This window comes from Notolepis coatsorum (genome assembly GCF_963971535.1).
Source record: "Notolepis coatsorum genome assembly, chromosome: 14".
Lineage (NCBI taxonomy): Eukaryota > Metazoa > Chordata > Actinopteri > Aulopiformes > Paralepididae > Notolepis > Notolepis coatsorum.
This window is the reverse complement of record NC_140178.1, coordinates 16,983,407-17,011,060: the sequence shown is the minus strand read 5'-3', so window position 1 is coordinate 17,011,060 and position 27,654 is coordinate 16,983,407. Positions and strand designations below refer to the sequence as shown.

At 41.8% G+C, this 27,654-nt stretch overlaps 1 protein-coding gene across 1 annotated transcript in view; it reads left to right on the top strand.

Annotated features, from left to right (window-relative positions):
- The window catches only part of LOC311240762 (microfibrillar-associated protein 1-like), a 75,917-nt gene extending 49,995 nt beyond the window's left edge, over positions 1-25,922 (top strand). Inside the window, exons 3-8 of the mRNA XM_084329341.1 lie at positions 1,523-1,661; positions 2,383-2,576; positions 16,628-16,885; positions 18,453-18,612; positions 23,485-23,574; positions 25,288-25,922. Of these exons, the coding sequence (XP_084185467.1) occupies positions 1,523-1,661; positions 2,383-2,576; positions 16,628-16,885; positions 18,453-18,612; positions 23,485-23,574; positions 25,288-25,476 (1,030 nt within the window). The 3' untranslated portion in view covers positions 25,477-25,922. The remainder of the gene's footprint in view (positions 1-1,522; positions 1,662-2,382; positions 2,577-16,627; positions 16,886-18,452; positions 18,613-23,484; positions 23,575-25,287) is intronic.
- The last annotated feature ends 1,732 nt before the right edge of the window (positions 25,923-27,654 follow it).

Sequence of the window (27,654 nt, the reverse complement as noted above, 5' to 3'; positions counted from 1 at the left end):
CGATAGTATATGTGTACTTATGCACTCTATAGAAGCAGGCTGAAAAATCGATTATCTTATTTCCTGATCCGCACACACACACATAGGGCCCACGTTGATATCTCTGTGAAAAAAGCTCTGATTATCCTAAGACTGGTCAAATAGATTCCTTACCTAAGATCAGATGTTCTCCAAAAAGATTATTCCAATTCCTGATCGCCATTCCAAATATTGATCGCGTTTATTGATCCAACGCTGGGTGGTCGAAACACCGATTCCACGCTGTTCTGAGGCTCCACAATGAATCCGATCGTCTCGCCATGCATTTCATTCAATCCATTCCAAAGGGGTGCAGTACCACAGGGAGAGACGATAGGGGGCGGTATTTTCCCAATGGAGCTCAGAGAGAGTTTGCAGTGGTAACGTGAGGCTAGATTGATGAAATATGAATTCAAATCGCTAATAAATATAAAAAAAAACGAGATCTCTCATCGTTGGCACTGAACGGTCGGCATGAACAAACGAGTATATCGTCGTTGGCACTCAAAGTGTTAAGCATCGGCCAAAAATGGGGCTGTTTGGGTTAAGAGGTTACCGTCTGGCCAGACACATCAGTTTAACCCTTTCCTCTCTGTTCCAGGCTGGCCAGACACATCAGTTTAACCCTTTCCTCTCTGTTCCAGGCTGGCCAGACACATCAGTTTAACCCTTTCCTCTCTGTTCCAGGCTGGCCAGACACATCAGTTTAACCCTTTCCTCTCTGTTCCAGGCTGGCCAGACACATCAGTTTAACCCTTTCCTCTCTGTTCCAGGCTGGCCAGACACATCAGTTTAACCCTTTCCTCTCTGTTCTAGGCTGGCCAGACACATCAGTTTAACCCTTTTCTCTGTTCCAGGCTGACCAGACACATCAGTTTAACCCTTTCCTCTCTGTTCCAGGCTGGCCAGACACATCAGTTTAACCATTTCCTCTCTGTTCCAGGCTGGCCAGACACATCAGTTTAACCCTTTCCTCTCTGTTCCAGGCTGGCCAGACACATCAGTTTAACCCTTTCCTCTCTGTTCCAGGCTGGCCAGACACATCAGTTTAACCCTTTCCTCTCTGTTCCAGGCTGGCCAAGACACATCAGTTTAACCCGTTCCTCTCTGTTCCAGGCTGGCCAGACACATCAGTTTAACCCTTTCCTCCCTGTTCCAGGCTGGCCAAGACACATCAGTTTAACCCTTTCCTCTCTGTTCCAGGCTGACCAGACACATCAGTTTAACCCTTTCCTCTCTGTTCCAGGCTGACCAGACACATCAGTTTAACCCTTTCCTCTCTGTTCCAGGCTGACCAGACACATCAGTTTAACCCTTTCTTCTCTGTTCCAGGCTGGCCAGACACATCAGTTTAACCCTTTCCTCCCTGTTCCAGGCTGGCCAGACACATCAGTTTAACCCTTTCCTCTCTGTTCCAGGCTGACCAGACACATCAGTTTAACCCTTTCCTCTCTGTTCCAGGCTGGCCAGACACATCAGTTTAACCCTTTCCTCTCTGTTCCAGGCTGGCCAGACACAGACAGATCGCTGAGCCGGAGCTGCTGGCTGAGAGCAGTGATGATTCAGATGAAGGAACTTGGCACGCAGCGAGAGCAGAGGAGAGCAGTGAGGAGGAAGAGGAGGAGGAGGAAGTAGATGATGAGGTCTGTCTGTCTACCTATATCCGTCCGTCTGTCTGTCTACCTATATCCATCTGTCTGTCTGTCTACCTATATCCATCTGTCTGTCTACCTATATCCGTCCGTCTGTCTGTCTACCTATATCCATCTGTCTGTCTGTCTACCTATATCCATCTGTCTGTCTACCTATATCCGTCTGTCTGTCTGTCTACCTATAATCGTCTGTCTGTCTGTCTACCTATATACATCCGTCTGTCTGTCTACCTATATCTGTCTGTCTGTCTACCTATATCTGTCTGTCTGTCTGTCTGTCTACCTATATCCATCCGTCTGTCTGTCTGTCTACCTATATTTATGTCTGTAAATAAATAATTTATAGAATATAATTTCTTTAATAAACCATTGCAATTAGATTTAGACTACCGGTAGTTTCTTTGCCAAATACATGTTCCACAGATTCAAGGAAGTAAAATATTTGAAAACATACATAATATATAATAATAAAGATGCATAAATATGTATTCCCATTGTATTCTAACAATCCTTATAATAATAATAATAATAATAATAATAGATCAAATTTATATAGCGCCTTTCATAGAACCCAAGGTCGCTTTACAATCAGGACAAAAAATAGGGCAAGGAAAGTAGGGGGGGGAGGGGGAAAAGGGGATGATCTATTATCCTTATCCGACGTCATCAATAGATGTCGATATCTCGGACGTGAACTCAGTCTTCTGTTCAGGAAATCGAGCGGCGGCGAGCCATGATGCGTCAGAGAGCGACGGAGAAGAAGACCGACGAGCCGGTGGTGGAGGTGATGGAGGTGGAGGAGGAGGGGAAGTCTGGGGAGGAGTCTGCGTCAGAGTCAGAGTACGAGGAGTACACGGACAGTGAGGACGAGGCAGAACCACGACTCAAACCCGTCTTCATCCGCAAGTAAGAACTAACAACACAACGTAAACCTGTCTTGATCCACAAGTAAGAACTAACAACACAACGTAAACCTGTCTTGATCCACAAGTAAGAACTAACAACACAACGTAAACCTGTCTTGATCCACAAGTAAGAACTAACAACACAACGTAAACCTGTCTTGATCCACAAGTAAGAACTAACAACACAACGTAAACCTGTCTTGATCCACAAGTAAGAACTAACAACACAACGTAAACCTGTCTTGATCCACAAGTAAGAACTAACAACACAACGTAAACCTGTCTTGATCCGCAAGTAAGAACCAACAAACAAAAAAACCTAACTTGGATAGTAATGTACTGGCAAACTATCGACCAATATCTAACCTACCATTCATTAGTAAAGTACATGAAAAGATGGTTTCAGGTCAAATTTATTCCTTTCTTGAAGAAAACAACATCAGAATTTCAATCGGGATTCAGAAAATATCATAGCACTGAAACTGCCTTCACCAAAATAATCAGTGACCTCAGACTAAACTCTCACGAGAATAAGGTCTCCATCCTTATCCTGCTAGATCTCAGTGCAGCATTCGATACAATCGATCACGATATTCTAATCAATCGTCTTGAAAACCTTGTCGGTTTCTCAGACTATGTGCTAAGCTGGTTTAAAACATACATCATAGGGAGGAAATTCTATGTTAAACTAGGAGGCCACATGTCTGAGATATATGACACCAACTATGGAGTTGCACAAGGGAGTTGCTTAGGTCCTTTAATAATAATAATAATAATAAGGCTGGGTAGCGCAGCGGTCTAAGCGCCTGCCTACCACCACAGAGACACTGGTATCGAATCCAGCTGTCAGCGGTACCTCCGGCTTGGTCGGTCATCCATACCAACACAATTGGCAGTGTTAGAGGGTGGTAAGCCGGTGGGGTGTGTATCCCGGTCGTTGTAAACAGCGACTCCTACAGGTCGGTCAGGGCGCTTGCTCAGCGAGGGAGGGAACTGGGGGAAGTAGTGTGATCCTCCCACGCGTTACGCTCCCCCAATGAGAGTCCTCGCTGTCGGGTGAAAAGAAGCGGCTGGCTGACTCCGCATGTATCGGAGGAGACATGTGATAGTCTTCAACCCTCCCTAGACCGGCAAGTGGGGGGCAAATGCGCGCAACAACCAGGAAGGGAGGGGGGAATTGGCATAAAGACTCAATTGGGATGGGAGACAAATACAGAAAAAGTAGATAAAAAAAATATATATAATAATACATTTAATTTGTAACGCACCCTACATTCCTGAGAATCTTAGAGTGCTACAGAGTTAAAAGAATAACATAAAAATAGATATATAAAAAAGGAGAACACAGCAGAACAACATATGATAAGACATAAAAAACTAATAAAAGGCCTTTGTAAAAAGGTAGGTCTTGAGTCCACGTTTAAACATGCCAACAGTTTGTGGTGCTCTCTCTTCTCCCTTTACATGTTACCGCTGGGTGATATCATCAGAGAACATAATGTAGGTTTCCATAGCTATGCGGATGATACACAACTGTACATATCTGCTGAACCAAATGATACAGCGATTAACTCCATTACAGACTGCTTTAATATTGGCAATAAATATTAACAAAGTGACAAACACTGTTCTTCCATCTCCGAAATATAGCAAAAGTACGACCATTTATTAATCAAAACAATGCTGGTTCCCCTGAATGATACTGGGGCCATGCAAAATAAATAGTTTCGGTTGCCGACGACCCTGCCGATTTATGTGCAACCCAAATGTATTTTATGAGTTTGTAAAAAAAAAAAAAAAAAAAAATAACATTTGATTAAATCGTAGTAAAAAAAAGTGCAGTCCATGTCAATAATGAGAATATATAAAAAGCAAGTATTTCACAATATTTGCACAGCTCTCTGATGTCAGGATATTTAGTGAGTAGTATTAGGGGTGTCATTTTTAATACTACTACCTTTGTACATTGTACTTTTGTAGTACAGTGTCTTTGTATTTTAACCTTTAGTATATGGATATTTTAACCTTTAGTATATGGATATTAAACATTCTGGCAGAGTACATGCATCCATGTTGTCGTGAAAAATAAAATAATTCCCTATCCATTGTTACAAAGGATCAGATTAAACCGAATATATATATTTATTGATTGATATATATTGCATAGTATTTGTATATCGTTTGATATCCCTTGTATATTCCTTGTACATATACACGGAATGTCCCTTTAGCCTAGTCCAGACCATAATATTTCATTCTCCTATTGGACAGCGGTCCACAGGCGCCAGGGCCATGCCTCCAGAGTCAGGTTCAAAGTCACCGTCAAGACATGCATGCATTAAAGCATTCCGTCTCCAGACGGATTTCCGTCAATTTGATTGGGGAGATCCGTCCATTTGATTCGCAGTCTGACGGAAGTATTTGCATGATTTGTAGATGCATACAGATTGAAACAAAATTGAGCCAATCAGAGGCGCCAAATATGGAAAAGGGCTTTTTTTTCCTATCGCGCCAAGCAGTCATCATCACTCAGCGACTCGAGAGACAGGTCGCCTTTTTTGCAGCCTCACGCGTCAACTGCTTGTTTACCAACGTCACAGCCACCACGCTGCTTGCACTCGCTGCTATATACCGATTAGCTAACGTTAGCTTAATAGCGTCTGTTAAATGGAAGGAGTAAGCCGGCCACTAAAAAGAGAACCCACCGCGGGGTTCTCAGATGAAAAGGATCAGCGGGACCACCTAACAAAAAGTTTCGAGAGGAGAGGACGTTTGAAGAGACTGGCTAGGCAGCGCTACTGGGGGCTGTAGTGGTGAGTTAACTTGTTCCGTGTGCCGCAACAATGTCAAAAAGAAAAACAGAAACAACACGTTTGTCATTGTCGTGTTACTTCACAGTACAATATGTGAGTCCCCTGCTGTGGTTGTGAGTATACGTTTATTAGCTTAACTCCGTAGCAACATCACACAGGTGTATCTAGACAGTCTCCTCCCCACCGTATATATTCTCTCTGTCAGGATCTATGGGTAACATTACTGTATATTTGCATATCGTATATGTCACAAATGTAACAGTACTATATACCTGTAGTATGTCCCTATGCCATAAATGTCATGATGTCAATGTCATGCATGTCATAAATGTCACTGAATTGAAAATGGGGGACCCTGATGATGTAAACAAGACAAACGTCTTTCTCTGGTCTGCATCCCCTTAACAATTGTGTGTATTGAGCCATACTGTATTGTACCCATTCTGCAATCGGTTAAATATTGATTGATTGTTATAACGGATTGCAGAATGGGTACAATACAGTACAGCTCAATACACACAATTGTCAAGGGGTTGCAGACCAGAGAAAGACTTTCCTCTTTACATCAGGGTCCCCCATTTTCAATTCATCATAACATATATGAGATACATGACATACAGATAGATAATACTGCTACATCTATACATTTATGACGTACCAGATTTACACAGTATTGTTTGTGATACAATAAGTCTAAAAAAGAGAGCATATACATTTGACGAAGAAACTGTACATTGGAGGAGGTTGGGTGGAGGGGGGGGGGGACTGTACATTGGAGGTGGTTGGGGAGGGAAGGGTTGGGTAGGCGGGGTGGGGGGGTAACTGTACATTGGATTATCGACGAAACCGAAACAAGTAGGCTCCCTTAAAACGCCAACGCTATTAAAAAGAAATACAGTGGAGGTTAAAATAAGAATATGACTTGGCCTGAAAAAAATTTCAGTCAGGAGATTTTTTTTTGCTTTAATCCCTGAGACATGTCTGTACATGCCCGGTCTTGCCCAGGAATACGGAGACAGAAATGAGGTTGGCACTAGTTTGTTCGCCGTGCATATAAATATAGCGCAGGTGAATACAGAAGCACTTAGTCAGAAGTCAAGAGTTACCCAATAAGTTGAAGCCTCACCCACGATACAACGTGCGGTGAAGTATGGCCTGTTTGGCCCCAAATAGAGCATTGAGACCGCATGCGAATTAATAACTGAATTGTCAGAGTTTGGCGCTATACCGTCGAGTGCGACATATTTCTATTAAGTCAGTAATAGTCTATTTGTGTATAGTGTATCGTGCGGCTAAAGTTCTACAGTGACCAGCATCACCAACACTTCCTCGTATCAGCTAGAGTGCTTATCCAGGCTGGGCTGCTTTCATGGCGCTTTCACCCGAGGAGACCTAGACGAGAACCGTGTGGACATGTACACTGGATTAATCTACCCGACGACTGCATAGCCCTTTGCGGCTGGATTATATTTGCTTTGGTCCTGTGATTTATGGAGCGGAGAATCGCCGACGCCTACACGTGTTGGATTTACCCTGTGGGGAGCCACGTCGAGCCTGCGCCTCAGAGAGCCTGAGGCCGGCTAGCTTTCTTCACTGTGGAGCTACAGTCTACGGAGAACAGCTGTATTCGTCTGTGGATCAAGAGGCTATTGCACCGTCTCCTGTACTTGGAGTCTCCTTAGTCATCGTTGACCAGACTCTCTACTACCGACAGATCCTCTACCCCTGCTGGCTTACAACCGGGGGGACCCTTCCAGTATCTCCCGCTATATATTACTAGTGTACCATAGATATAATTCCCTAAGATTCAGGTTGTATAATTACCTCCTGCGTAACCAGAGAATGGACATTCATTATTGATTTGCCTACGCACATTCCTTGCCTTATAAGCGCATCCAAAGTGACCAGAGAAGTATATTATGTACCTTTTGCTGCAATAAATACTTGATTACACCTTGGTGTGGAACCGATTCATTGTGGGAAGTGTTCATCATATTTACATATCATGTACTGTATGGCCAGTAATTAAAGTACATAAAGCGGTAGTGGTTTAATGATACCATACTTATCAATACAGTCAGGGAATTGTACCCCTCAGTTACATCCATAGTCGCCATTTTTTTTTTAAAGATTCCCTACCTCTACCCATGGCCTTAACTGACAACCAACAGGAACCAAACAATTTATTTCGTTACGCCTGACTCAAAGAATAAGCTCAGAATTGGCACAAATATAACACTATGTCCAGGTGAACCTTTGTCTATGTAGCTTTAGAGGGTTAAAATATAACACTGTCCAGGTGAACCTTTGTCCATTGTAGCTTTAGAGGGTTAAAATATAACACTATGTCCAGGAGAACCTTTGTCCATTGTAGCTTTAGAGGGTTAAAATATAACACTATGTCCAGGAGAACCTTTGTCCATTGTAGCTTTAGAGGGTTAAAATATAACACTATGTCCAGGAGAACCTTTGTCCATTGTAGCTTTAGAGGGTTAAAATATAACACTATGTCCAGGAGAACCTTTGTCCATTGTAGCTTTAGAGGGTTAAAATATAACACTATGTCCAGGTGAACCTTTGTCTATGTAGCTTTAGAGCAGTGCGTCTCAAACTTTTTCTGTCAGGCCCCCCTTTGGCGGACGAAAATATTTTGGGCCCCCTCGCCCCAACAAAATAGTCATGAAATGGGCCATGTTTAAATTTATTGAAATAACACCAATATCGTGACCTTTCACATTGTGCAACCACTTTACAACTGTGCAATTGTGCAACAACATAACAATACAGTCCAATACACTCAAAGACTGTGCTTTTTCAAAAAAACAGACATCTTGTAACATTGCAATACAATTCAATGGACACTCAACACTGCTTTTAAAAAAAATTAGACATCTTGTAACATTGCAATACAATTCAATGGACACTCAAGACTGCTTTTTAAAAAATAGAGACATCTTGTAACATTGCAATACAATTCAATGGACACTCAACACTGCTTTTAAAAAATGTTTGACATCTTGTAACATTGCAATACAATTCAATGGACACTCAAGACTGCTTTTAAAAAAATAGAGACATCTTGTAACATTGCAATACAATTCAATGGACACTCAACACTGCTTTTAAAAAAATAGAGACATCTTGTAACATTGCAATACAATTCAATGGACACTCAAGACTGCTTTAAAAAAAATAGAGACATCTTGTAACATTGCAATACAATTCAATGGACACTCAACACTGCTTTTTAAAAAATAGAGACATATTGTAACATTGCAATACAATTCAATGGACACTCAAGACTGCTTTAAAAAAAATAGAGACATCTTGTAACATTGCAATACAATTCAAGGACACTGCTTTTTAAAAGCAGTGTCAAAAACTTGTGAACAAACTTGTGAAAAACTTGTGAAAGAACTTGTGAAAGAAGTTGCAGTGCATTGCAATACAATTCAAGGACACTGCTTTTTTTTTTTAAATAGATAGAAAACTTTGTGAAAAAACTTGTGAAAGAACTTGTGAAATAAGTTGCAGTACATTGCAATACAATTCAAGGACACTGCTTTTTAAAAGCAGTGTCAAAAACTTGTGAAAAACTTGTGAAAAAACTTGTGAAAGAAGTTGCAGTGCATTGCAATACTGCTTTTTTTTTTTAAATAGATAAAAAACTTTGTGGAAAAAACTTGTGAAAAACAGTGGAGTTGCTCAGTGGCCAATGGTGTCAGACTGTGGTTGTAACTGGGCAGCTCCCAGGTATGAATGGAACTGTGTGAATGTGAAGCAGGGCGTAGCTGAAAAAGAGCATCTGTGCTCAGCGAACCTACCCTGGGTAAATAAAGGTTAAACAACAGCATTAGTGGCTGCAATGAGCCTGTTTTGAACTGCACATCTTTTCAAACCGAGGTTGCAGGCTTGATACTGCCACTCTCAAGTCATGCTCAATGTTGAGCTTAGACCTGTGCTTTGTCTTCAGTGAAGCAACAGCTGAAAATCCAATCTCACAGAGATGGGATGTGGCGAATGGAAGAAGGATGCCCACAGCCCTCCGCCCTATGACTGGATGGTCCCTCTCCACACCAAGCCAGAATTCACTCAGTGTCTGAGCTGTAAACCTCAGCCTCAGGGTGGAGTCAGAGGTCATCTCGATGAGTTGCTCCTCTTCAGCAGAGCTGAAATCGGCAGGTGCTGCAGATAGAGATACTTTATTTGTAATTGATTGCAAATTAAACACAAAAAATTTCTGTTTTACAACAATCCATTCCAGCTAGATAGTAGCATTATTATTATTATTATTATTATTATTATTATTATTATTATTATTATTATTATTATTATTATTATTATTATTATTATTATTATTATTATTATTATTATTATTATTATTATTATTTATTATTTATTATTATTATTTATTATTATTATATAATGTACAACATAAACAAATGTCATAATTAGTCAGTCAATAACATAAAATACCAACCTGCTGCATTGAATGGATCCACCACCCAGTCATACTGAGCACTGTTGTTAGGGAAGTATTTAAAAAAGAATCCTCTCAGGGAAGAGATGTGCTGCCTGAGACAGGGGATCACTGTGGTGACTTGAGAAACACTGCTTTCAGCAAACTCAGTCAGGTTCTCAAAGGCATCAGTCTGTTGTTCATCAAGGTGCCTGCCCCACATCTCCAGCTTTCGACTGAATGCAGTGATCTTGTTTGCCAGGTCAGGTAGGTATTTATCTTTGCCTTGAATTGAATTGAATTGAATAGAATACTTTATTTAGATGTTTGCAGAAAAAAAATCACATGACAGTAAGTACCAACTAAATAGGATTAAAAACCCCAAGAAAGCCAATGGCTTGTTTCAATTAGGGGTACAATTCCCTGACTGTATTGTTAGATATGGTATTTAATACCACTACCTCTTGTACTTTAACTTCTGGCCATCCAGTACATGATATAAGTATGATGAACACTTTCCCACCTGATGAAACGAATCCACACAAATGTACAAATCGAATATTTAATATAGCAAAAGGTATATACAACGTTCACTTGTTTACACTTATGATTTGAAATATGCACTTGTATGGCAAATGAGTATTCGTAGGTAAATCAACATTGAATGTCCAATCTCTGGTTACGCAGGGAGTAAGTATACAACCTGGATATTTAGGAAACTATAGCGATGGTACTTAAATGATTATAGCTGGATACACTAAGGGGGGGGGGTCCCGCTGGTTGTAAGACAGTAGGAGGGGGGGGTTAGAGAAGCCGCTGGCGGTATCCCATCTGGCCGACGGTTTCTTGGGAGAATTCAAAGTCTTGAACACGGTGCCCACAGAACCTCGGTCCGCAGACGAATACAGCTGGACCCTCTGGTGGACGGTAGCTGCCGGTCCACAACGGAGAGACGTGAGGCGACCTCACTGGTGTAGAGCGCCGTCTCACCTGGAGTCCTCTCCGGGGGGTAGTTCCAACACTCCGCAGTGTTGGCCGTTATCCATGGAATAATCAAAGCACCCAAAGCATAATCCAAGCCGCGGAAGGCTCGCCGTCGTCCGGGTAGAGTAATCCAATATACAGGTCCAGTCGCCCTGGCCCGGAGCTCCTCGGATGCAAGCACCACTAGGGGTCTGCCCAGCCTGGTTAAGCGTCCAGATAACGTCAGGAACGATGGGGGTACTGATAACTTTATAACTCTAACCGAACGATGCACCATACATAAATAGACTATTATTAGCTTAATAGAATACGTCCAACTCGACGGTATAGTGCCAAACTATGACTATTCAACTATTAATTCACACGATATCTCAATGCCTATTCTGAGGCCAAGTAGGCCTTACTACACCACACGTGCGTCGTGGGTGAGGCTTCGCGTCTGTCACTCTGTTGGAGGGTAAAGAACTGGACTAAAAGGGAAGTTCTACTTTACTTGCGCCATATATATATGCGCTATGAACAAATAGTACCATTCGTATCTCGCCAGACGTATTCCTGCGCGGAACCGGGGCTTGCCACGACATGTTGGGCGGCACGATTGAACTTGAACCTAGGGGTATGGCAACCTGGCGCCAGGTTCTCGTCCAATGGTAGAATGAAACTATTATGGGCTGTTTAGTAGACTAAAGGGATATTCAGTGCATATTGTACAAGGAATATACAGGGGATATCAAACGATATACAAATACAATTAAATATATATATATAAATAAATATATATATTCGGTTTAATCTGATCCTTCACAACAGTAATCAATGCATATTACATTTAGTGACAAACAGACAGACACTACTAAACAGAACAGCATACAGTTTAGAGTAGACATGACGGATACTAGAAGACAAAAAATATCAACATACCTTGAAGCTGAAGGTTTAATTCATTTAGCTTTCCAAAGACATCGCTGAGATAGGCCAGTTTCATGAGAAATTGTTCATCATTGAACTTGCTTGCAGCTTCTTTCATGCTCTCCTCCTCCAAGAACACCCGAATCTCCTCTCGTAGTTCGAAGACTCGCGACAACACCTTCCCTCGCGAGAGCCACCTTGCCTCGCTGTGAAACAGCACAGCAGAATGGTCAGCTCCCATCTCCTCACACAGCGCAGAGAACAGGCGCGCTTTCAGGGGTCGGGTTTTGATGAAATTCACCACGTTTATAACATCTGTCAAAACCTCATTCAGCTCAGGGCTAAGCTGTCTTGACGCTAGCGCCTCTCTGTGAATGACACAGTGCGTCCATTGCGCATTTGGCGAGACCCCCTTGATGAGCGCCTGTAGCCCCCTCTTTTTCCCTGCCATGGCCTGCACACCGTCGGAACAAAATCCCACACAGTTCTCCCATTTCAGTCCATGTTCTGTCAGATAACTGTCAATCATTTTGAAGAGCTCATCAGCTGTCGCTCTGTTTTTGATATATTTGCAAAACAGCAGATCCTCACTCAGTGACTGTGAATTTACAAATCGAACATAGCAAATAAGCAAACGGTCTTTATTGCTGTCAGTGGCCTCATCCACTTGTATTGCAAAACGTTTGTCTTTCAGTGACTCCGTGAGTTCTTCCAGATCATTCGAAATGTCACATATACGTCTTGCAATGGTGTCATTGGACAGGGTTAGGGGGGGATACACTTCAATGGTGTCATTGGACAGGGTTAGGGGGGATACACTTCAATGGTGTCATTGGACAGGGTTAGGGGGGGATACACTTCAATTTTGCTGCGGTTGTCTCATCAATTATTGTTGAAACCATATCAAGAGCAGCGGGGAGGATGAGATCCTCAGCTATCGTGTGGTTTCTCAATGCGTCTTCTCAGTTTGCTGGGTTTCATGCTATCAGCTGCGAGGGTTTTCTGACATAGAACACACAGGGGTCTCTCCTCACCTCCCACCACATTCGCTGTGAAGCCAAGAGCGAGATATGCCTCGTCATATTTTCTCGACTTGTTTTTTTGTTTAGTACCTGTCAAAAATGCCTCCATTCTGTTCACTGACAAAAAGCGGACAGCTTTTTCCTTTTACTACCGCCTTGCCAAGCGCGGGGAGCTGAATGAAACCAGAGCGAGAGCGAGGGGGCGTGACCGCACGCTTTGTTTTATGGGTGTGCGTTCAGCACATAAAACCCGCGTAAAAACACACATTTCTCCCTGTCGCTCACGCCCCCCCTGTCATGCCTCTGCGCGCCCCCCACTTTGAGAAACACTGCTTTAGAGGGTTAAAATATAACACTATGTCCAGGAGAACCTTTGTCTATGTAGCTTTAGAGGGTTAGAATATAACACTATGTCCAGGTGAACCTTTGTCTATGTAGCTTTAGAGGGTTAGAATATAACACTATGTCCAGGTGAACCTTTGTCTATGTAGCTTTAGAGGGTTAGAATATAACACTATGTCCAGGTGAACCTTTGTCTATGTAGCTTTAGAGGGTTAAAATATAACACTATGTCCAGGAGAACCTTTGTCTATGTAGCTTTAGAGGGTTAGAATATAACACTATGTCCAGGTGAACCTTTGTCTATGTAGCTTTAGAGGGTTAGAATATAACACTATGTCCAGGTGAACCTTTGTCTATGTAGCTTTAGAGGGTTAAAATATAACACTATGTCCAGGTGAACCTTTGTCTATGTAGCTTTAGAGGGTTAAAATATAACACGATGTAGCTTTAGAGTGTTAAAATTAGGGCTGTCAGTTTATCGTGTTAATTAGATAAATTAATTACACAGCAAATTATCGCGTTATGAAAATTAACTCAATGTATTTAAAAAAAAATTTTTAAGTTTATATAAAAAAAAATTATCTCATTCATTCCATAAGAACGTAGAATAACTTTTTTTTACATGGTCCATTTGCATGTTCTTGGTATCTGATTCTAGGGACATCTATGGATCTCAGGGAATATATTACCAGTGTCAGAAATACTGTGTCTGTTACTAGGCTTGAGTAAATTGTAATGAACCAAATGAGAATATCAATTCCATTTTTTTTTTTTATCTTTGACTGTGAATTTAAAAAAAAATACAGTACTGAATTCTGTCATCCGGACACATGCAATTTGAAATATGATTATAGAATATATAATATCAGGCCTAAAATGGTTATGTGATTAAAATGCAATTAATTAGATTAATTCATTACAAATCCTGTAATTAATTAGATAAAAAAAATTAATCGCCTGACGGCACTAGTTAAAATATAACACTATCCATCAGTAGGGCTGACCTAAGCTTTTTTTGGCCGTCGAAGCTTCTGGGCCCAAGAAACAATTTTTAAATTTGATCTTATGTTGTGGGACTGTTTTTAAATGTGCTCTATAAATAAAGTGGACTGGATTAATTAATTAAATTAATAATTAGTCGGGAGCTGTAATTATGTATTACATTACATAATTATGTTGCAACCTTCATCTATAAAGCAAACTTATAATATTTATATGTAGTTAATAGAGACAAAGGCAGAATTCGACTTCATTTTTTATTAAGACATGTTTTTATATGGGTCGGGACACTATAAAAAATACTATTGTCAGAATTGTCAGTGCTGTAAAGTTTAAACCTTTTTAAATCTTAGACACACGAAACACTTTGCTTTTATGAAATATTGTAAGCCGTCATTTGAGGCTTTATAAAAGCAGCACAATGAACACACATCTGTCAGTGCCGAGTCCGACCTCATCTTAAATAACAAACGGCATTGCTTGTTGTAGTTAACAAAGAGGCAGAGTTGATGAGGCGTATGACGTTCGTTGCATTGGAGGCGCAAGTTTTTGCAGGTGGGAGGGGGGATAAAAAAGATTTTCTTTTAATGTTAGAATTTTATTTTCCTGTTCGAATCCCGTGCCCATCGAACGAAGCTTCGAAGTATTTAAGACAGTCCTAATATCCAGGTGAACCTTTGTCTATGTAGCTTTAGAGGGTTAAACCTGTTTTCATCCAAGTAACAACATCACACACATACACACACACACACACACACTGAAGGCTGTTAATACAAAAACAAAGAAATGATCACGGCTTATAACAGTGTTTGTTTTGTTGCGTAGGAAGGACATGGTGCGTTTGTTTTATTGCTCAGAAGGACAGGTAGGGCTGGGCGATATGGCCAAAAATGATATTGTGATAACGATATCGATAACAATATCATATCACTCGATATCGATAATTATCGATATTGTTATAAGTATAAATTATTATTATAATTTTTTTTCTTTTAAACAACAGATGTATGTTTATTTTGCAGCAATTCTTTGTCGTTGCCACCATCTTTAGTGTTACATCCCCTCACACTCCAGTTCTCAGGCTGCAGCTGGTTTGAAAGCGAAAGTAAACACCAGGGCTGTGGCACCAGGGGAGTTGAACAGTTCTGGCTCTGCTAGTTTCTTTTCTATCTTTTGGCGCTTTTTTGGTGGACAAACCACCGCACATGTGCACCGTGACTCGCGACTGGAGACTAGCTCTGCTAGCACACATAGCCTACTGTGTACAGATGGTTTCAAACTGCATTTTAAATTAGAAAGCAAACAAAATAAATGGACGAGAAAAATAAATCTCAATTTGGTCAGTATTGTCATTTGGATAAGCAAAGCCATTACTTTAAGTTGCAGGCAAGAAAGACAAGTCTGTCCACTGTCTCTGGTCTTAAAACTGCCCTGTTGCAGATAAAAAAAAAAAAAAAATAATAATTAAAAAAAAATCAATATATTTTTTCCGATGTCCCCCCCCCCCCCGATATCGAGTATTAACACTTTGAGTGCCACGCCGGGTTTTCCTTTTTACCCCCTTGATGCCACGGTCCACTTCAATGTTAACGTTAATATCGCCTAATCTATGTTTTAAATTATGGCTGTGTCTAATCTGCCCGTCGCTTATCAAAGACTGCTTTTCCAGTCAGTGCTGTCAAGGCAGATTGGTTTTTTATCACTTCATTTCCGTTTCAGAGCATTTAGAAAAGCACCCGTTTTGAGATAAAAAACTGTTCATTCTGGACCATTCTATGATAATCGTCTTTTACTGGAATATTCCAGACCGTTGATATTCGTCAGCCTATTTATGAATCGTTTTCAAATAAACGCTAGATGATCAATATTATACGTGCACGCAAGCACATTCGGGCCACGCACGGATAATCGCCGTGTTCATTTCCTCTTCGACTTTTACATTGAAACCGAAAGAGCCCATTTCACAAAACAGCCTATATCTTCATCAAAATTAGTCTGATTATCCTAAAACTGATAACATAGATTCCTTACCTGACATCAGATGGTATCCAACTGGTATATTCCAATTCCTGATCACCACTCGAAAAAATCGATAAGTGTATTGAACCAACGTGTGTACAGTGCAGTACATGAATCCGAGGGCTCCGAGCCCACTGAATGAACGCTGGTACTCCGGCTGCATCAGTGGACTGGAAAATGTGGAGTACCGGATTTTTTCCCCCATCCATTTTCATTGAGTCCATTCCAAAATCCCTTATGTCATCTGGGAGACGATAGGGGGCGCTTTTTTCCACATATGATCGCCGGCGCCGCTCGGGTATACTCGGGTAGGCTCGCGTGATGCAATATGATTTCAGATCGCTAAAAAAAAAAAAATCCGGGAAATCTCGTGAGTGGCTTTCAACCACGTATTAATAAACCCGAGATATCTCGTGTGTGGCAGTGAAAGTGTTAAAATATATCGCGATAATTATCGTTATATCGCCAAGCCCTAAGGACAGGGTGTGTTTGTTTTGTTGCTTAGGAAGGACAGGGTGACTGTGGCAGAGCGTGAGGCAGAGGAGGAGCATCAGAGGGAGTTGGAGGTGGAGCTGAAGCAGCAGATGGAGGTGAGGCGTCGCTACACCCTGAAGATTGTGGAGGAAGAGGCCAAGAAGGAGTTTGAAGAGAACCGCAGGACGCTGCTGGCTCTGGAGGCCCTGGACACTGATGGAGAGAATGAAGAAGAAGAGTATGAGTCCTGGAAGGTCCGAGAACTCAAACGCATCAAGAGAGACCGCGAGTACTTCTGCTCAGTTTCCTCTCAATACATTTACATAGAAGTGTATAGGTTTTTTGGTCTTACAAGTAGGCTTGGGCGGTATGACGGTATTACGGTATACCAGGATATTTCGAAATCCCGCCGGTATGATTCTCAATACCGTGACGTCACAGACTGCTATTACACTGCCACGGAGTTGATTGTAGTGCACAGCACGCGCCAGCAGAGGGTTACGTGGCTATCGTTGGGAGCTAACGGTAGTACCTGGCTGCAGGCTGGCTAACTAACGTGGCTATCGTTGGGAGCTAACGGTAGTACCTGGCTGCAGGCTGGCTAACTAACGTGGCTATCGTTGGGAGCTAACGGTAGTACCTGGCTGCAGGCTGGCTAACTAACGTGGCTATCGTTCTGTGATTTGTTTACTTGGTAACACGGGTTGCTAAGGAATTTAGGTTTGAGGTTGAAGAAAGTGCACTTTTAGGTTGAAAGAACGGCCCTAATGTCAACGTGTTTCAAGCAAGGTATGACGGTATGAAAAAAATGATACCGCCCAAGCCTACTTATAAGCCTTTTTCTACCACACTGCTATTACTACTACTGTTACTACTGCTACTGCTACTACTATTACTACTACTGCTGCTACTGCTGCTACTATTACTACTACTGCTGCTACTGCTACTACTACTACTACTACTGCTGCTGCTACTACTGCTGCTACTACTACTACTACTACTGCTACTCCTACTACTACTACTATTACTACTACTGCTACTACTGCTACTACTACTACTACTACTACTACTACTGCTACTACTGTTACTACTGCTGCTGCTACTACTACTGCTACTACTGCTACTACTACTATTACTACTACTGCTGCTGCTACTACTACTACTGCTACTCCTACTACTACTATTACTACTACTGCTACTGCTACTATTACTACTACTGCTACTATTACTACTACTGCTACTGCTGCTACTGCTACTACTATTACTACTACTGCTACTACTGCTACTACTACTACTATTACTACTACTGCTACTACTACTACTGCTGCTACTACTACTACTACTACTACTACTACTACTACTACTACTATTAATTAGTAAGGTTATAGAGTTATAGGATTATAGAGTTATAGGGTTGTAGAGTTATAGAGCAATAGGGTTAGGATTCTAGGATTGGGTCTCATGAAAGGCGCTATATAAATCAAAGAAATTATTAGTATTACTACTACTATTACTATTACTACTACTACTATTAATTAGTAAGGTTATAGAGTTATAGGATTATATAGTTATAGGGTTGTAGAGTTATAGGATTATATAGTTATAAGGTTGTAGAGTTATAGAGCTATAGGGTTAGGATTCTAGGATTGGGTCTCATGAAAGGCGCTATATAAATCAGACATTATTAGTATTACTACTGCTACTACTACTACTATTACTACTACTACTATTAATTAGTAAGGTCATAGAGTTATAGGATTATATAGTTATATGGTTGTAGAGTTATAGAGCTATAGGGCTAGGATTCTAGGATTGGGTTAATTGAAATGGAACTCATAGTTGTTTGTGTTCTTCAGCATGGAGAGGGAGAAGGTGGAGATCGACCGGTTCCACAGTCTGACGGAGGAGGAGAGAAGGGCGGAGCTTCGTAATAGTGGCAAAGTCATCACCAACAAAGCCTCCAAGGGAAAATACAAGTTCCTCCAGAAGTATTACCACCGAGGAGCCTTCTTCATGGTGAGTATAAACCTATATTTAAAGCTACAGTATGTAATATTTATAAATACAAGTTCTTCTAGAAGTATTGCCACAGAGGAGCCATCTTCACGGTGAGTATCGTGGTGAGAGGCACTGGAGCAACCTATAACACAGCAACTACAAAACGACTTGCTACTAAACGCACACATTCAGAGAAAATCATTAATTGTGATGTGATTATATATTCACATCGCATCCGTCGGTTGTGTGATAGTAAAGGGTTAACCTTCTGTCGTGTGGCAGTGAAAGGGTTAAGGGAGAAGGGTTTTCTAAATTGGTTCTACACTTTAATTGAGTGTATGAACAACCGGATTAGAGGTAAAGCTAGACATAGGCTGTGTGAAAGGAAGTTTAGCGCACAATAAGGCTGCTAAGGAGGTGGATTCAACAGACGCCCCTTCCAGAATTGTCCACCAGGGGGCCGTGGCCTTGCTCTTTACCCAATATAGTAATGACCTTATGTTTGCTGCCCAATAAGTAAGGGATAATGTATGGCTACGAGGTCATTGTCGCAAAATAATTGACCGACACAGAGTTTAAAATACCGAGCCGCCTCGGCGAGGTGTTTTAAACGTAGTGAAGGTCAATTATTTTGCGACAATGACCGAGTAGGCTATACATTATCCCGCTTATTACATGGCTAACTTACTAACAATATACCTAATTCATTTGACAAATCGCAGTTGTTCTGTGGCTCTGTCAGCCCAAATAAAGTGATTATTATTATCGCGGGCAGCCTCTGTTCTGGGCTGGCTCCGCTGTCAGTGCAGCCGCGGCAGGTGTTCTCTGATTTGCTGCACTGATGTGGGACATTATCCCGCTTATTACATGGCTAACTTACTAACAATATACCTAATTCATTTTACATCGACTCGCAACACTGGTTCTGGCTGCGTTCTGGCTCCGCTCGTCGCTCCGCCCCCTGTCATCGCCGGCAGCAGAACACCAGCAGTGTCTAATTGCACTGAAACAGTGTGTGTCAGTGGGCTTGATTGCGAACAGCTGCGCACTGCGGTCATTATTGAAAAAACAGCGGTCATTATTGAAAAATAATGACCGCTGTCGGGGGGCTATTGACCAATCACAAGCAAGCATTTCGGCGAATGTGAAAACGCCATGTAATAATAGTAAGTAAAGTAGGGGAGCGCCATCCCACCCATTGCACGAGGTCTCTGCAGTGTACTTCTTTTTATCCGGGCCGGTTTTTTGTTCCAGATAAAGGATGATATCTGGTTGTTTATCTTGGAAAATAATGTTTTAGTTAGGAAGACTGGGAGACTGAAATATATATATAAAAATCTAGGCAATACGTTCATCTTTATTGTATTGATTCTTCCACTCAGGGAGAGGGGCAGGGGGTCCCAACGTTCAATATCTTTCGTCAGATTAGATAATAAAGGCTGATAATTAGCTATATATAGGTCTTTAAAAGGACATGAATCTTGCATACAGGGCACACAAAATCCAAACCTTAACGAGAAATGTTTTCAGACTAACATTTTCTCTTTATTTGCCCATAATGGTAAATTACAGGGACATAACAACTGTATACAAGACATCAATATGTTACGCTTTAAATTAGCAGTGCAACTCATGTTTTTTTATTGAGAAAGTGTGTAAATCACTAATGGAACAAAAACAACAAACTGTGTGTGTGTGCGCTTGTAGTACTCCTTGAATGAGATCATCACACACGCATACACACCATTGCATTAATCAGGAGTACAAGGAACTCTGTATACCTTTGTTTCACAATGAAAAGTGCTTTATAAATAAAATGAATTATTTATTATTGTAAATAACCCCATGAAAGGTTTATTATTTGTATGGGTAATTACCTGCTTCATATTTGTGATGTTACTGGTTTCAGTGTGTGCCTAAAGTGATCAATGTGTTGGGCGGTTTATAGAGATATATACCAATTAATGTTTATATATCCGGGACTTTTATTATAAGAATTGAGAGGCCTACTACGGTATGTGTATATGTGACCTTTATTTTGAAAACCCGTGTTGCGACGCAACCATGTTTACGCTTGCGCTTTTGACAGTGAAATGTTCAGTTCAACTTAGCTTGAAGGAAAGCCGCTAATCAAAAAGGTTTAATGGACCCGTATGAGGCCATAGCTCTTACGGTGGGACTTTGATTGTTTATAGAAGAGGAATGTAATACTATGCAAAATAAACAGTGGCTTTACCAGCAGTAAGTTGCAAGCCACTTTCATATACGGGGAACCGTGACAATTATTAGTATTACCGTATTTGCATATTGTCTCGTTATTAGATAGATAGATTGATACTTTATTGATCCCCGGAGGGAAATATAGGTAGACACAGTACCGTACTTTTCGGACTATAAGCCGCGGCTTTTCCCCCCATTTTTCGACCCTGCGGCTTATATAACGGTGCGGCTTATATGTGACTCGACGTGACCAAACCTGAAAATGTAAAAATCTAAATATTGCTTTTTTGACTGCATTTAAATGTTATTTATCTGTTCCCTTATTTGCTAAACTTAATACAACTTGTAAATGAGTTAATTCTTGTTATTTGTCCGACAGTATTGTGTCCCAATGCTAATTACATATGGTAATTAAACATTAAAACACCTGCGGCTTATAGTCCAGTGCGGCTTATATATGTACACATCATTCAATTTAGCTGCTGCGGCTTATAGTCAGGTGCGGCTTATAGTGCGAAAAGTACGGTATTTAAGTATTGAAAAACGTCATAGTTCTCACCTAATGCATGGCTGTGCTCTAGTTCCTGTTGCCCGATCAGCTTGTTCGTTGGCTTTCCATTCATAAATAAATTATAAATGGAAAGCCAACGATGCGGCTGGGTGGCGCAGCGGAGATTGCGCTCGTCACCAATGCAAGAGACTCCGGTCTCGAATCCGGGTGTCAGCATTGCCTCCGGCTTGGGCCGGCCGTCATACTGGCTCAATTGGCAGAGCCAGCGGGTGGAAGTTGATGGGTGGTAATTTGGACGTTGTGGACAGCGACTCCTACAGGTCGGTTGAGGGACGCCTGCACAGCAGAGACAGGAAGTAGCGGGGGTAGCGTGAGCCTCCCATGCGTTACACCTCGCCAATGAGAGTCCGCGTTGGCAGGTGAAAAGATGCGACAGGCTGCCTCCTCGTGTACCGGAGGGGACACGTGATGCAAGGCTTCTATCCTCCCTACAACCGACCAGTGGGGGGCATAGTTGAGCACCGTTCAAGACAGGGGAGGGGAGAATTGGAAACACGAAATTGGGATGGGAGAAAAAATAGAAGAATAAGGAGAAAAAGTTAAGTGAGTAAGTCGTTCAGTGTCAGGGAGTTTTCAGACATCCAGCACTTGATATCTGCCAGGCAATCAAGTAGCGGTTGTATGGATGTTTTCCCTTGGGCGGATTTTAGGGGGAGGTAGACCTGCACTGCACGTCATCGGCGAAGCAATGGAAAGAGATGTTATGTTTTGCCAAGATCTGGCCTAGGGGGAGTATATATAGAGGAAGAGGGTGGGACCCAATATCGAGCCTTGGGGCACCCCGCAGGTGAGGGGGGCCACAGAGGAAGTGAAGTCACCAAGTTGGACAGAGAAGGTCCGGTTGCTTAGGTAGGACCGGAACCAGTCTAAGGCGGGGCCCCTAAGGCCTACGTGATGCTCGAGGCGGGCTAAAAGGATGTTGTGATCTACCGTATCAAAGGCGGCTGTGAGGTCAAGGAGTAGTAGTAGGGATGGGTTGCCTGTATCAGCAGCTGAAATCAAGTAATTTAAGACACGGAGGAGGGCTGTGTCGTGGTTTGAAGCCAGATTGGAATTTATCATGTATGTTGTTGTGTTCAAGGAATGATTGTAGCTGTGTGTAGACTATGCGCTCCAGTATTTTTGATAAAAATGGCAGTTTTTCGGATATGGTCTCTTATCATCTCTCTACATCGGACGTGGTTGTCATAAGATGGACTGATATCCGGTCTGTTCTTCTTGCAGAGCAAAATTAGCGGCTTAAACTTATTGAAAGGAAGTTCTTCTTTGGCGATGCAATAGGCCACATACATTTTCATCTTCACTTCACGGAGAGTTTCGTTCCGATTGTTCGCTAGGAATTATGGGATTTGGTGTTGGATGTATGGACTCTACGCAGGCGGGACATGGTCTTTAATCACACGATAGACTACAACTACCAAGTAGAATAGCGTGGCCCAGGCCCATCGATTCACTTCACACGCAATAATTTTTTTCACACACAGGCTGTCAGTAAATTCATTCATCGCACAGACACATTTTTCCGTAGCACGTGCAACATATATGTCGCACTGTACAGGCCTGTTAATTACACCCGAAGGAGCAGGCTACCTGCAGATCTGAGGGTACGGGTGGAGGATTGTGGAGTGATGAGTTCCTGTAGGTAGAGGGGTGTGTGTCCGTTTATGCAGTTATGGGTGAGCAGCAGGATTTTGTAGTTGAGACGGGGAGCCAATATAGTGGGTGAAGGATGGGGGTTATGTGCTCATGTTTACGGACTCATCAGGATCCTGGCAGCGCTGTTTTGGATGTATTGCAGCTTTTGGATGCTCTTGCCAGGAATTCCGATGAAGAGTCTGTTACAGTAGTCCCATCTTGAGGAGACAAAGGCATGGACAAGCTTCTCTGCGTCTGGCAAGGTTCGAAATGGGCCTGTAGTTGGCAAGAACCTCCGGGTCCAGGGTGGGCTTCTTGAGAAGGGGACGGATGATGGCAACATTTTACTACTACGACTACTACTGCTGCTACGACTACTATTGCTACTACTACTGATACTACTACTACCACATGATCGAGTTATGGTGTGTTAGGAGGATGATGATGATGTGTTTTTGTTGCAGGATGAAGAGCAGGACGTCTTCAAGAGAGATTTCAGCGCTCCGACTCTGGAGGACCACTTCAATAAAACCATCCTACCTAAAGTCATGCAGGTCAGTTATTATACACATTAATATTCCAGATACTAGCCAATATCCTGGTCAGCGTTTCCGTTAGCCGGTAATTACCGGTATTTGACCGGCAAAATCTGTTGAAGTCCGACATATTTAATCTCTCCGGTCTTAATGTCCGGTGAAAATAATTCCCTGAGTCTAAGCACAATTATTTGAATTGTATTAAAATAGGCTAAAATTAAATAGCCTATGCGATGAACGAAACAATCATTACATTTGTTTCATCGTTGCTTCTAATAATGACAACGACGTTGTCAGCGAGAGCTTAGTGCTGGGTGTGCAAACTTTTGTGAAGCTGCAGAGCCGGAGCAGCAGCAGCACAATGCAGTACTCCAGCAGTACTCCAATTCAGCCATTTTCAATTCAATGTTGGGTGGGGGGCGCTGTTGTGCGGTTCCCAGAAAAGAGCCAATAACAGCTGAATCTGCTGCTCTGCAGCGCCATACTCTCGCAAATAAGTCATTGGGAGGTGGAGAGAGAGAGAGTCGTCACGCAGACCCACGATAATGTTGCCGTCTCTCTGCCAAATTTCTCAGTTCTTCGCTTGATATAATTAATACAAATGTCCAATATAACTGAATTCGTTAGCTCATAAAAATGTGATTATAACAGACTGTTGTTTATTAATGTTTATTAACTGCCCACAGACACCTATTTGATTTAAAGTCAGCAGCAGCACGAGTCTCTGGACTTATTTTATTTGGAATATAATGACTTTATACGCAAAAGTAGCCTAGTTTTAAGTAAAAATATTATAAATCTACATGCATTGATGATGTCATTATTTTGTTTTGTTGTCATTCTTTTTCCTATCAATTGTTTTTAAGCTCAATAAACTCTGACCGGAATTTCTCTCATTTGACCGGTAGATTGAAATCTACCGGACACTGAGGCCGGCAACAATTTTTTCTAACGGAAACCCTGATCCTGGTTATGGTCTTATTCAGGATAAGGGGTTTATATACACATTAATATTCCAGAATAACCTTTCATGCATAGTTCCAGGTTTATTACTGGGATAACCTTTCATACATACGGTAGTTGTAGGTTATTACGTTAGTAGTGTTAGGGGTTATATAACATAATTCCAGTTATATTACGGGCAGGATAACATTACAGACACAGTTAGTGATGTCTCAGAAATGTTTGTCTGAAGAAGTCTGTCACCAAAATTACATTTATTTGTCTTGATATACAGTATGAACTGGTGTGACTGAGTGTGTGTGTATATATATATATATATATACACACACACTATATGTCATAGTAATAGGGATGGGTACCTTTCACATTTGAACCGATACCGGTACCAGTACCTGTGAATCGATACCGGTACCCAACGGTACCTTTTTTCTGTACTTTAGTCGCAAGAAATTTAATTTACCTACCTCAGTCGTGAAAAAAAAAATCCAAACTTCAAATAACTACAATTTCGACAGTTTTCGGCTTGCCATTGCTCCGACTGCTTTGTTGTTGAATCAAGTCAAATCCTAGGTAAGCATATATTGTGCGTGTGAACGTTGACATGAAAAGAAAAAAGTAAAAAAAAAAAAGGATTCTCTCTGTATCTCACTTGATTCGATACTCGGTAGTACCGACGTGTTTCGGTCCGGTACCTCAAAAGTACCGAATTCGGTACCCATCCCTTGAGCTGTATGGTTTCTGAATTATTTTGCCTCCTCCTCTCCTCAGGTGAAGAACTTTGGCCGCTCGGGACGCACCAAGTACACCCACCTGGTGGACCAGGACACCACGTCGTTCGACTCGGCCTGGGCGCAGGAGTGCGCGCAGAGCGCCCAGAACAGCAAGTTCTTCAAACAGAAGGCGGCCGGAGTACGAGACGTGTTCGACAAACCCACCGTGAAGAAGAGGAAGATCTGAGGAAGACCAGGGTCGGGCATCGTTTGGATTTTAGAACGCTTTCCGGTTTCCGATTCCGATTCTCCATATCGATTCCTGTTCTGAACGATTCTCGGTTCCGATTCTTTGAGGTGCGGGTCACGGCTTATTTCGCAGGAGAATTTTTATTTTTTTTGACAATTTTACATTTTTTTCATACTATTCATATTGTCAGTTGACTTGATACAGTTTAATTTGGTTGCTGTACTGTAACTAGGGTATTAATTAACAAAGTAAAAAAAAAAACTCTACACACTATATTTTTCATTTATTGAAATTTTACAAGAAAAATGTCTAAACGATTATTTTCACTTTCATATATAAAAAAAATGGTGTAGACGTGTTTGAAAAATAATCACCAAATTATGTCATTTTTACGACATTAAACACATAGGGTCAGGTCTTTCTGATACTGTGGTCCAACAACCACCGAGACTCACTTATTAAATATTTAGCAACACACGTTTGTAGGAGAAAGGAGATACACTCTGCAACCAGCTGGTCAACGTCTCAACAGGCAGGTGGGTCTATTCTCTGTGAGAACAACAGAGTCGGAGCCTATTCTCTGTGAGAACAACAGAGTCGGAGTCTATTCTCTGTGAGAACAACAGAGTCGGAGCCTATTCTCTGTGAGAACAACAGAGTCGGAGTCTATTCTCTGTGAGAACAACAGAGTCTGAGTCTATTCTCTGTGAGAACAACAGAGTCGGAGCCTATTCTCTGTGAGAACAACAAGAGTCTGAGCCTATTCTCTGTGAGAACAACAGAGTCTGAGTCTATTCTCTGTGAGAACAACAGAGTCGGAGTCTATTCTCTGTGAGAACAACAGAGTCGGAGCCTATTCTCTGTGAGAACAACAGAGTCTGAGTCTATTCTCTGTGAGAACAACAGAGTCTGAGTCTATTCTCTGTGAGAACAACAGAGTCTGAGTCTATTCTCTGTGAGAACAACAGAGTTTGAGTCTATTCTCTGAGAACAACAGAGTCGGAGCCTATTCTCTGTGAGAACAACAGAGTCGGAGTCTATTCTCTGTGAGAACAACAGAGTCGGAGTCTATTCTCTGTGAGAACAACAGAGTCGGAGTCTATTCTCTGTGAGAACAACAGAGTCTGAGTCTATTCTCTGTGAGAACAACAGAGTCGGAGTCTATTCTCTGTGAGAACAACAGAGTCCGAGTCTATTCTCTGTGAGAACAACAGAGTCGGAGTCTATTCTCTGTGAGAACAACAGAGTCTGAGTCTATTCTCTGTGAGAACAACAGAGTCGGAGCCTATTCTCTGTGAGAACAACAGAGTCGGAGCCTATTCTCTGTGAGAACAACAGAGTCGGAGTCTATTCTCTGTGAGAACAACAGAGTCGGAGTCTATTCTCTGTGAGAACAACAGAGTCGGAGTCTATTCTCTGTGAGAACAACAGAGTCGGAGCCTATTCTCTGTGAGAACAACAGAGTCGGAGCTGGAGACAGTTGTTAGATGTTGTAAAGGTGCAGTCCTGGTCTAGATGTTGTAAAGGTGCAGTCCTGGTCTAGATGTTGTGAAGGTGCAGAGTCCTGGTCTAGATGTTGTGAAGGTGCAGAGTCCTGGTCTAGATGTTGTGAAGGTGCAGAGTCCTGGGCCCTCATTCATCAACGTGACGTAGAAAATGTTCTATTTCCACACGTAAGCACAGAATTTAGAATGTATGCACGCACAAAAAAAACTGGATTTACCACACGTGCGTACACAGGTCCTACGCACACCTGTCATGATAAATATCACCTTGGCCCTACGCCGAGGCTCGTGCACACTTTCACATATTTGCATACCAAAACCGCCCCGATTAACCATATACGGTAATGGAACACCCCCATGAAATGTGGAAAAATGGACTAAACCGAGGGAAGCGTGTTATGAGACAGGCTGACAGACGTGTACACGTACGGTGATGTCGGATATGATATCTATTAACCATTGCTGCCTGGGCAGCGCAAACACTAATAAAGACCGTGCTGGAATATGACTGCCTTTTTCCGTTTTGTTTGATTAATACCCAGGGTTTAAAGTTCTCCTCAATTCTATTCCAAATCGCGACGGATTTTCCGTCAATTTTCTACCTGCTGCATATGATTTCTAGAGGCATACAATCTATTTTGATGTCAGTATTGGGTAGCCTATATAAACA